Genomic DNA, 12716 nt, shown 5'->3' with positions numbered 1-12716 from the left:
CCTTGTCTCCCCAATCAGCAGAGATGAGCTCATTTAAAGATGAGATACAGGGACGGGCGTGGAGCTGCTGCTTTGCTGAAAATCATTCATAACCTAATGGCTGTCATTCACTTTCCTGCTGAACGAGGTCTGACAAACATACTCAACCAATTCTTGATATGCAGTCATTGTCACGGCTGGGGCAGCAGTCGTGTGGTGGAATGAACGAGGAGCCAAGATGCAGATGGCAGTGGAGATGCAGGTGGAGATTTATTTACAGTGAAAAACCAGGTGAGGGCAGAACTGAATATAAACCTAAACTGGGAAAACTAACACAAACCGAGGACACGAGGCGAGGAACAGAGAGACACGGAGACATACCAAAATGATGCAGAAGCTTCACAGAGAAACACAGACGACGCGACACATACTATAAATACACACACCAGGTAACCAGGAAATGGCACACAGGAGGGGACACAGCTGGAAGTGATGGGCATAACGAGACTGACCTACAAAGTAAAACAGGAAACACACAGACTGTTTTACAACACAAAACTCGGGAACCCGAACAGAGCACAGAGGCAGGGATAATAAACACGACAACCAAACCCAAAGAACTAATACAAAATCAGAATAAACTAGAAAATAATAATAATAGACTCAAAGCGCTGGGTCACCGACCCAGGACCATGACAGTAATAGTTTTTTAAAAAGTACATGTTCAGAAGCTTTGGACGCATAATCTCTTTGTACAGTCCTCCTATCAGTGTGGCTGCTTGTAAGCACAAGAAAAGCTTTTCTCTGTAGTTGTAAATGGGATAAAACCCTTTAAACAAGTGAACTTTTTAAACACGATAAAGAAAAGGCTGCATGTGTCTATAAATTGATCAAGCTGTCTAAAACGTCAGTCATGTCATCCATCTGAAATACAACTCGAAGCGCTTTTAACTCGAACCCCTCTGGACTGACAGGAGATGCTTCACAGAGAGCTCTTTGAAGAGTCACTCGATTCCAGTAGGGAATAACCAATTTATATTCAAAATGCTCTTTAGCACAGAGACGTGGCCACTAAATGAACAGACAGCAAATATATGACTGGAACGTTATGGCTCATAACAGCATATTAATCGTACATTCGAACATACATCTCGTTAATCGACATTTTATTTGGGAAAAAACAGGAAACAAATGTTAAAGTGAGAAAACGGACCATTTAAAGAAATTGGGTAATTTTGATTTTGATGACATCATGTTTCCCACTGTGTGCAAACATCTGGGAACTGAGGAGACCACCTGCTGGACTAACAGGAGAACAATGTTGTCCCGTTCTTGTCTGATGGAAGATTCCTGCTGCTTCACAGTCCTGGGTCTTCTTTGCTGTAGTTTTAGTTTCGCGATGATGCAAATGTTCAGCACCCAGACTCTTCTACTGTGAAGCCGTGCTGTTGTTGTCTTGCTGAAATACACAAAACCTTCCCTGGAGAGAAGCAGGAGAAAGTCATCTGGCTGGGAGCATATGTTGAGCTAAAACCTCCTGAGCCCACGGAGCGATGCATGTGAATGCAGTTAAAAGGCTTTGCCCGTTATGCACAGAGATTTTTCAAGTTTCTCAGACTCTTTCAGTGATATTAGGCACTAATAATGGGATTTACATCATTCTGAATTTGTTCCACAATTTTTAGACATCATTCTTTGGAGTGTGGTGAACGTCTGCCCATCCTTACTTCTGAAAAACTCTGCCTCTCTTTTTATACACAGACAGGTCAGTGACCTGTCGCCAATTAACCTGATTGTCGTTTTTAGCACCATTTACTTTTCCAGACATTTGTTGCTCAATCCCAACTTTTTGGAGACGTGTTGCTGCCCTTGAATATGGTACATTTTCTAAGCTCAAATATTTAATTTGTTTTTTATGTTCTATTATAAATAAAATATGGGTATGCGACTGTCAAAGAATTATAATTTACTCAGCCTCCCAGCTTTTTTGGTGAATCTGGCATCAACAATGCGTTTTCTTCTGCTGAACTGCTGCTCGCGGGATGATTTTAGTATTTCAGGCCATTCTCTGTAAACTGTAGAGATGGCTGTGCAGGAAAATCCCAGCAGATCAGCAGTTTGTGAAATACTCAGACCAGCCTGTCCACAACTAACAACCATCCAAGTCCCTTAAATCACCTTTCTTACTCATTCTGATGCTCAGTTTGAACTTCAGCAGCTCATCTTGACTATGTCTGCATGCCTGCATGAGTGGAATTGCTGCCATGTGATTGCTCTATTTGAACATTTGCATTAACAAGCACTCTAACAGGTGTACCTAATAAAATGGTTGAGTGTAGATATTCATAAATGGCATAAATGTGTTATTCTTTTTTCTATTTTTAAAATTAAAAACGGATGTGATCGCCTGTTTACATTTCATACATGAACTGGCTTTTTTCAAATATTAGACACAAAAAACATGTCACACTCTTTAACTACAGTCAGTGTTTGCTGTTAAGCAACAGCTATTTATGGCCTCGGACACACACAGGTTGTGCAATCGGCATCATTTGCTACGTTCTGAATGATGAGACTCACCCTGAGCTCACCCTGCATGTCGAATTTCTGTCAATAACCTTCCTCCCGGTCCTAGAAAATGTGCGTGCATGTTGCTTAGTTCATTTGTCCTCAGGCTTCAGCTCTAGTTAAAGTCTGCAGCTATGAATAGTTCCCTTCATTAGTATGTGCTGCAGAAATCCCGCTTGCCTTCTCACCTGGATTAAAGTGACAGTGAGAGATGGCAGAAATGAAGTTGGCCCTCCTTGGTACCTGTTGACCTTCCGTTGTTGATAAATGACACAATTCAGATCATCCGTCTATCAAAAAAGTTTTGTGCCAGCTGACTGGAGAGAAGCCAAACAGAGCCAGGTGTCACAGAAGCGGCTTTTCATTTATTGCTTGGTTGTTTTAGGAGAGTAAGGTACAGATGCAGCATACAGAATGCAATGTGCAAAAAGGAGATAAAAAAAGATTGCATGCCATGTGCTGCTGACACTACAGGCTTCACTACGCTCTGGTGCAACAGTGGGACCACATCATAGCCTCAGGGTTTTTTAAAGCCTACTTTCACCACTTGTTGCACAAAACCTCGCGGTTATTTAAGATATTTAGTAAAAAATGTTACCCAACATCTGCCTGTGAGTCACGAGTATTGTGTTACGAGGCTTTGCATAACTGTGTGGGTGATATTGTGTGTTTCGATGTGTATGTGAATGAGAAACCGAAAGATGATGGTAGGGAGTAGGTGTTTGTTGTTCTTATGCAATTTTTATAGTCATTTTCTCTGCGTGTGTGTGTGTGTGTGTGTGTGTGTGTGTGTGTGTGTGTGTGTGTGTGTGTGTCAGTCGTCAGTGCCCAGGGTCTCCAGGCCAAGGACAGGACAGGTTCCAGTGATCCTTATGTGACCATCCAAGTGGGTAAAACCAAGAAGAGAACAAAGACAATCTACGGCAACCTGAACCCAGTCTGGGAGGAAAAGTTCAGCTTGTAAGTGCAAGTTGCTGTTTTCCTCCAGGTTTAAAACGTAGTTGGAGCTGAAAGCTATGTGCCTCTGTCACGGTGACCCCGCTGTGCAAGAAGATGATTTGTAATCGTTTTCCTGAAGGTCCCGCACATCCATAGGAAACCCACACAGATGATTTCACTTGGTTCGTTAGAGGTCTTTTCAACACTGTGTGGGTTTGCACAGAGTATTCCTCGTGATCATCTTTGCTGTGTTGTTCCTGATCACAGCATCTTTTTTAAGTACACGGAGCCCAGTGGAACAGATGTAAAGGTGTGCAGGACTTAGAAATAGCAAAATGCATATACAGCAGTAGTATCAGTATCTGTGGTTCCTTTGGGTCCAATGGGTTGTGGCCTTGGGATCATATATCCAGGCAGATTAATGCCTGGGTTTTCATCAAGTTTTTATATTGTGGTCTAACATTGTTTCCATGAGGGAGGCCTGACATGTGAGGTGTGTGATTGTGCCGCAGCAATGGTGGGCGGTACGTTTCAAAGTAACACCCACGTCAATGTCTAGACCAAAGTTTCCCAGGAAAATCCAACTTTAAAGGCAGCAGTCATGTTAAGCACGCCTCCTGTCAGTGGGTTGAATGTTGTGGATGTTCTGTTTGATAGAATTTTGTATGCCCTCCTTTGGTTTTCATTGACTTTATTATATAATCTGATTAATAAGTAAGGAATATTTGAACAGCTGCAGACCAGTGTGGGTCAGTTAGCACTAATGCGTCTTATTAGCTTTTATTGTCTGGTGCAACATTGGTAGCCCTCTCACTTTGTATATTTATATGAATTTTAGAGCAGTTAAGAAGTTTAAAACTTTCCTCTGTACGGATAAAGCACATAAGAGGAGAGGTTTGGAGATTTAAAATATGCACGATGTAAAGTTGCGTCACATGCACTTCTTCAAGCTATATTTCAGCTTTGGGTTAGGACATCTATTTTTTTTTTTTTTAATAAATATAGCCAAGACGAAAACATTTTTTTTCCTTCAAATTAATGAGTCAGGAGCTGCTGGCTGCAGAGTGATAAAGCATGTGGTTCTTAAATCATTTCAAACATATGTTTATTTGCTCTGGGCTTGCATATGCCTCAGCTTCGTGCTGCCACATGTGTCAAAACAACAGCCCACCCACCTGTTCCCTGTCTGCACAGCGAGTGCCACAACTCATCAGATCGGATCAAGCTGCGGGTTTGGGACGAGGACGATGACATCAAGTCGCGAGTGAAGCAGCGTCTGAAGAGGGAGTCGGACGACTTCCTGGGACAGAGCATCATTGAGGTCCGAACGCTCAGTGGAGAGATGGACGTGTGGTATACCCTGGGTATGTAGTCACTCAGAACTCAGAGGATTATGGGAATAAATGTCTCAGAGTGTTTGTTTGTCATCTAAGACCTAAAGAGCATCTCAAATTCAACTCTGAGTGATGTTTCACTTCAGAGTAATTGTGTCTGTGTTTTTCTCTACTTACAGAAAAGAGGACAGACAAGTCGGCGGTGTCTGGTGCCATCCGTCTTCAGATCAGCGTGGAGATTGAGGGAGAGGAGAAGGTGGCGCCCTACCACGTGCAGTACATGTGCCTTCATGAGGTAAAGGACATCAAACATGTCGTGGGGACACTGACTGTATTTGTTAAACAGTTTGCTATGCTATAGTTTCTATTCAGATGAAGCTATCAACAAAGAAATGGTTAAAACAGCTTTCACAATTTACCACATAAAAGAGAGACCACGGCACGAGCACAACGATTATGGTCGTGTGCGATAAGTCTGTTTACAATTGAACGGGGTCAGGTTGACAATTACATGCAGTCTGTGTGTGACAATACTGCAGTCAGCTGTGAATAAATCAGTGCTGTGTACACAGAGACATTAAATCAGATTGAATTAAACAGAAATTCAAATTAGCTACTTACATTTAGAGTCCAGCCAGAACCTCACAGGTTTCAAACTGAAGTTTCTCCACAAATAGAGACGCAGTGTAACTGCACAACGGCACGGGCGCTCGGTGACCTTGTTTTTATATGAATACAACCAGAATATAACCAGCTGAGTCACATCTCCTATTGTAAAGAGACTCATCGCAGTCAGTCTGTGTGATCTGTCTGCATTTATTGACCAGATGGCAGATTGGATTGTTTGGAAGCAGGTTGCCTCCCACCAGTAACCCTGCACGCTCAACCTCTGGCCAATCAGTTGGTCACTGCAGCTTTTTGCAACTGGTTGCTGAAATAGAAAAATATCTGTGCAATCACTGATAAACCACTGATGCCATTTTTACTCCATTCTTACTGAAACATAACTACAGAAACAACAATAAAAACAAAACAGCTTAGGGGCAGCAACCGAGAAAGACTGATCACCTTCAGATTTCAGGAATGACTTTTGATTGTTTTTGGTTATCCGAAAAGTCTTGGAACGTTTTTCACACCTCTTTGGGATTTCTGTTTGAAATGGAAATATTCATAAATACTTTTTGAGGATCAGTAGACGCACGTCTGAGTCTGTTTGCTAACACAAAACAGATTCCTAAAATAAACAAAGTTGTTTCATGTGGTTAATAATTACAGTTACATTTTTAAAATTTTAAATCCTCTCTCTAGAATACGTTTCACTTTACGACGGATGTCGAGGGAGGCGGCGCGGTGAAGATCCCGGCCGCTCAGGGAGACGACGCGTGGAAGGTTTACTTTGATGAAGTGCAACAGGAAATTGTGGATGAGTTTGCGATGCGTTACGGCGTTGAGTCCATCTTCCAGGCCATGACGTAAGCTCTGTTTGCAAACTTACCGAACACTTGACTACAGTCCATCCAACAGGCTGTGATGTGAGGTAGATGTATCAGGAGGGGCTCGTCGGTATTATTTGTGGACCTGTGTGTTTCCTGCATGTTAATGTGATGGGAGGCATTAATGTCATGAACTATAAACAACATGCAAATTAGTTTATCTCACCTAATGAGAAAAGATGACCCCTCACCTCAGAGATTTCCCTGCTGTTTGGTTGGATCATTGCAGGCAGGGGCACAGAAGCACTCAGCAAGCATTCATACACACATCCTGGTTTAATTGCATTAATAATGTCAGAATTTGGGCTTAAAGGGACGTGTGTTGGTTTTGTGTGCTGGGAAAAGGAGCGCAATCACATAACGCAATCATGTGGGGAAATATTGAGTGAAGTGAAGCTGTAAGCAGAAGTGGGCCAGACTCTGTCCCAGCGGAAATGTGGATATGAGCCGTTCAATGACACAGCCAAATGAAAGTGGTGATTGGAATATACAAGAACACTGTGGCCATTATAGAAGTCTCACTAAGAACTCGGTGAACCGAACAGCTCCTTCACCGATGAGGAAATTAATTTATTCACCTGTTTTTAGGACCCTGTCTAACATTTCACACACTCTAAATGGTATGTGTGTATTTGTTTGTACCAAACAATTTATAATTTTGTGGATAAGTTTAGAAGCAATTTGGCATCCTGCAAAAGTGAGCTTCTAAGGGCTCCGCTTCAAACTTCCACACTGGGAAACATCAATGACATCAGGGGCCAGACACTTGCAGCTTCTGAGATGTTTTATTTCAGTAAAAAGAAATTAAATGTCAGTTTCCCTAAAAGCTTGTTCACATACATTATGCTCCACTTAACATATAAAAAAGTCATCATGTTAGTCAACTGAAAAAATGCATTCTGATTACGTTTTACGTGAAGGTTGCCGCACAGTTGCCATACAACTGGCTGTTTAATTAAATGTAATATATTATTTTTCCCCTCAATATGACAACTCAGTGTAGTGTCTGCTTTCTGTGTGAGAAAGTTTGTTTTTATCATGTAGTTTCTCTGCTCTTTACAGCCTCTGCTTCTCAGAAAAAGCTACCACTCGCAAATACTCATATTCTTTTTGCAGCATCTTCCACTGAATGAGCCATTTCCTCTGCGACAGTGAAACCTGGTTTCATCACTTTGAGATTTGGCTCAAAGACAGTTTTTTTGCTGTAGCTGCATGCATCTTTTCAGTTCAGTGGCTTTCTGAAACCTCTCCACCCCCTCGTATGACTCCACATCTTTTGCTGGCGTGTGGATTCAAAATGACAACACAAAGAATATGAGATCATCTTGTGACGCGTGGATACAGGGGCCAGTCTTTAGAGTGAATAAAGGAGTTCCCATTCTCCAGCCTCCGTTAAAACTGGCTGCCTTCAGCATCAGCTTTCCTGTTTTGTGTCATTCTGTGTTTGCTACATTGTTGCTAAGATATTTAGACCACAGCCAAAACCAAGTGGACCAAAACTGATTCAAATGTAGCTATGGGGACAGAAAAATGCTTGCACATCTCAGATTTTATTCTACACCCAGGGTATGTTTGCACCCAACTCAAATCCATTTGGTCCATCCATATCCAGTTTCCTTTAGCTTTTTTTGGGGTCTTCAGAGGGAAATACTGTTTAACTCCCCCCCCCAATGTTAAATCATCATTGGCAATATTAATTTCGGGTCCACACAAGAAGTTTCCTTCTTTCTTCATCTTCATTGACTTAATTTTTTGATCATTTCCCGTCCGTCTCTCTTTGTGTCTTTTGTTTTTCACCTTCTCATTATGTTTCGCTATTTCCTTCCTGCCTTCCTGCGTCCACTTCAATTACTCTCTCCCTTTTCTCCGTAATTTATATCCTCCTCCTGCTTCCACTGATTCCCCCTCTGGCCTCTTTATGTCTCATTCTCGACCTTCTTACCCTCTGTCCTCACCTGTCTTATCCTAATTGCTTACCCACCTTCCTTCCCGCCTCTCCATAACCACTTCTGCCTTTTTTTAACCTGCTAACTGCATTTATATCCTCAATCTTCCTTTCTCTTTCTCCCCTGCCCGTTTCCCCACATTTCTTCTCCTGCTCAGCCAATTCTCTTGCCTGTCCTCTAAGTACATGCTGTCAGGGGTGCCGGCAGTGATGAGCACCCTGCTGGCCAACATCAATGCCTTCTACGCCCACCCCACCGCCTCCACCAATGTCTCTGCTCCAGCCAGATTTGCAGCCTCCAACTTCGGGGTAAGTGAACACCCATCACGATAAAATATAAATGTAAAGTTGATCATCCAGTGAGAACATTTTGGGACGTGGTAAAACTGCAGTAATTCTCATGCTAAACTAAAAAAGACTAAAGAGATAGTTTATTAACATGATGTATTAACTGTCAAGAGCTTCAATGAGAGGCAAGCTGATTAAACACACACACTATGACTCAGAATAAAGGCTTAGAGTGAATGAAGCTGAAGGCTGAGATGAGACGTTTGTAATTCTAAGTGTCAAATATTGGGTAGCAGTGGTTGGCTCGTTTTCTCTTTGTTAGCTTTTTCTCTTCAAAAAGTTACATAATAATGGAGCTCTATTATTTCTGTGTCTGTCCTTGTGGTAGTGGAGCTGAATCAGTCTGTTAGACAAGGTGCTCTGCTGACTGTCCAGTAAGTGTTGCAGAAGGCAGTGAGGATTATTCATGAAGCTTCAGACGTGTGCCAGTCACAGAGCCAGTGTTCCCAATTACTTTATTCAGTCTGTTGGTGTCACCAGCTGATGATGCTCCCCCAGCAGACCACAGCTCTAGATGCAACAGAGCTGTGGTCTGTTAAAAAACCTCCAACATCTTGCTGCACTGCACAGAGACATACAACACCTCTGTGTTGGTCTTTCAGTTCAGCCTGTCAATGTCGATGCCCAGGTTGTTTGTGTACTCCATCACATCAGCATCCTGTCACAGGGTAGACACAAGACATGTAGCCATCCTCTTCCTTCTGAGGTCAACATCCATCTCTCTGGTGTCTGTCCGCATAGCATAGCGCAGTCCCCCGAGGGGCTCCGGTACTGCACATCACCAAGTCAGTCGGACCACTGCTCAGTCTCAAGTACTGTGGCCTGTTTGTCAACTAGTGAGTAATCCATGAGGTGGTGGACATGTTTGAAACGTCCTGTACTGTAGCTTCTCCCTCAGGAGCAGTGGACCGATCACTGTTGTCACTCAAACAAATTCAGAAATGGCGGCTGGTTCTGTTATTGCTCTTCAAAGCAAATTTTCTGCACAACAAGACTTCAGCAGAATATTTGAAACCATTTATTTACTAATGCATGTGCCAAATGTATTACATAACCATAAAATCTGTGCCCTTTCATCCTTGCTCAATGCCATCACTTTAACTCCAGTTTCTTGGTAATAATAATAATTATTATTATTTTAAGTGTCGATTTCCTTGAATCGAAGCAAACACTTTGGTTAAACATGCCTTGGAAAATTAGTTAAAGTAATTGCATAGCCACCAACAAAAGTGCCAGTGCGGTTATTCCAGTAATTCCCACCACATCACGTCCACAGTGTGCTTCTTTTTCTACATCCATATCATGATCAGGATTATTTAGATCAACACCGGCTGTAGTTGCTGTGTTGGCATCGACTTTGAAACTAACTCTCTCTCTGCAAACTCTTGTGCAGGAGCTCAGTGAGCTCGACTGGAAAATAACATTTTAGGAGTAAAAAGTAAACCATATTCACCAAAAAGAGCAAAGAAGATACAAAACCAGCAAAAGAACCGAATTTTAGAGAATCTTGACTGCAGTTTAATCTTTTAAGATGGTATTTGATGATGTAGCTTTAAAGCTACAGTTTGACCTAAAGTGAGCAAAGTCTTCTCACAGAAGGTGACCCAGGTAACGCCTGAAGCCTTGCAGTCTATTTCACGTAGGTATCCATGAGAGCGGCCGTACAAACCCAGCAGGTTTATCTCTATTCTGCTAATAATCTGCCCCATTAAAAGGTAATGTCATATCGCTGTTGGACCTTTGGAATGGCTCTGAACTTCGAGGTGGCACAAATTTGGCTCGTGGACCCCAGAGGAGCCACAGGCAGGGGGACAATGACAGTTAGAGGCCGAGCTTAATGACTCCTGGGATGGTTGCCAATAGCGAATCTCCTACTGGTCACACTCGGGCGCTAACGATATACGAGCATCCTCAGGCTGAGTGCTCCTACTTTAAAGGGTCCGGGGAAGCAGACAGACCTGCTCTCACTGTGGGCCACGGCGTTGCAGGTCTATTTCTGAGCTGCCAGCCTGGATAAGTTTACTTATCTCATTTAATTTCACTAAATTGACTCGTTTTCTGTGTGGGTATCAAAGAATGTTTCATTAGGCTGTTTTCTTTCCCTGTTTGATGACAGAGGGCGTCAGTAATATTTGAAGGACTTGACAGTAATTAATGCACAGCGGCGAAATATTAAAGTTTGAATTTGTGCATGGAATATTCAGTCGAGTCTCTGCAACTCGCACCAATGAATGTTTTTCTATTAAAATGTTCGCTTCGTACATAAATACGAAGGTTCTTAATTTAACTCATCTAAATTCATCAAAGTGCTTAAATAAATTTCTTTAAAAAGATTTAACAAGGCATTAAAGCTACTGAACAGGAAGCACAAATAAACTGATATGACAACCACAAATGTAAAGCACATATGTCATCATATCAAACTCTGCTTTACTTATGAGACTGAGCACATACAGTGTTCAGTTTTCCAAAACTAGCTGGCTGAAGCTGATATAATTGCAGCTTCCTTCTCATTGGGGACTGAATAAAAGGTGTTTTAGTGACCATTCGTACTTCAGCCAAAGTGGCTGCGTGTAATTGGTTCATTTCTTTGACTCCAAATGGTTTGTGTGGATGGATTTGGATGAGTTTTTTCTTTCTAAGCTGAGACAGGACCTCCGAGATTTAATAGGTTTTTTTTGCCATTCCAAGTTTCAAATTAAGTCTACATCTTCAAGTACATATCAAATGAAAAGGGCGGTTAAGAAAAATGGGTCTCGAGCTTCTCAAGTAAATAATTGCAGACCAATTCTGATCCATGTCTAGGGGCTCTTTTTTTTTGGAGGAGGTGGTCTTGGACTTTACCCGCATTTCTGGTTCATGTCTGATTATTATTACTACTAGTAGTAGTAATAATAATATAAAAATATTAACTGTCCTGTTCATGTATGCCCAGCACTGGGCATCTCACTGCCCCCTGGTTTGATTCCTGCTGTGTGACAGTGACTGTGTGGAGTGGAGAATAAAGGACCCAAATGCAGACAAAACAAAGCGCGGAAACAAACTTAATGTTAACTGAAAGTGAGCCATTTATTAAAGGCTGGTTTCAACTGTACAAAACAAGGCAAAACTAAAAACTGGCCTAAACTGGGTGAACTAATGCTAAACATAAAAAAACCTTGAGCGTGAACATGAAAAACCTGAACTGTGAAGACTTGGCAAAAGTACATGAAAATCCTGGAAAACCTGCCACGAGCATAGCAGAATAACAGACGACGAGGAATGAGTGAAAACACACACAGGAGATGAGCAGGAAACACATGGAGAAACAGCTGATTAGAATAAACATAGGAAACGTAAACACAGGGGTGACAACAAAAAGAGGTCTAAGAAACAATGGACTATGACGGCAACCTAAGCATAATAGAAATGAGCGTAGATAAACTAATGAACTTGAACCATCAACATCAAAATATATTAAAACTGAAAACACTGGGTCACATGACCCGGGATCGTGACATGCTGGTGACCTTTGCTTTGAATGAACGATGCTTTCGCCCCATCATGTTTCCACAGTCACTGCTGAATACCCAGCTATGGTTAGTATATCCAGATTTATAATATATATTTAAAGGATAGAGATGCATTTATTAATGAGTCACATCTTCTTGAAATCATTGAGTCGCTGTGTTTAATTATTTGCATCGACTTGATCTGTTTATTTATTTTCTTTCTTTTTTTGTAGTTTTACACTGAACCACAATCACCACTAACTTTCTTATTTTGTTTTTTTTTCTCTTGATAAACCATCTGCTCGGTGACACTCGTGTCTTTTGCCCTCTTTTCATTTGCTGGAGCTTTTTTTGTGTTTCTGCCCTCTGCAGTGCTGCTGTGCTTCCTCTGAAAACCTAGGCATTATTTACCTCCACCTTCCGTTTCCTGGGATTTTATTACTTTTATTTATTTATTTATTGCCTTGAATGTTTAGCCAGTCCAAAAGCACCTGTTGCCATGGCAATGAGGTGCTTTTCTGATTTGTACGACTTCACTTGAGCCTTTCCATTCGATACAAAGAAAGCAAAAAGGAGGAAGTGCTCTGGGAACTACACGGTGTCAGACCCCCTCAGACCC

General features: G+C 41.8%; 1 protein-coding gene across 1 annotated transcript in view; it reads left to right on the top strand.

The window, feature by feature from the left end:
• Positions 1 to 12716, top strand: part of LOC309719560 (protein unc-13 homolog B-like) — a 189137-nt gene that overhangs the window by 131591 nt on the left and 44830 nt on the right. The window contains exons 16-20 of the mRNA XM_082555718.1: positions 3366 to 3507; positions 4681 to 4850; positions 5000 to 5115; positions 6129 to 6292; positions 8417 to 8567. Of these exons, the coding sequence (XP_082411844.1) occupies positions 3366 to 3507; positions 4681 to 4850; positions 5000 to 5115; positions 6129 to 6292; positions 8417 to 8567 (743 nt within the window). The remainder of the gene's footprint in view (positions 1 to 3365; positions 3508 to 4680; positions 4851 to 4999; positions 5116 to 6128; positions 6293 to 8416; positions 8568 to 12716) is intronic.

This window comes from Aulonocara stuartgranti (genome assembly GCF_965226115.1).
Source record: "Aulonocara stuartgranti genome assembly, chromosome: 12".
Classification (NCBI taxonomy): domain Eukaryota; kingdom Metazoa; phylum Chordata; class Actinopteri; order Cichliformes; family Cichlidae; genus Aulonocara; species Aulonocara stuartgranti.
This window is presented reverse-complemented; position numbering and strand designations above follow the sequence as displayed.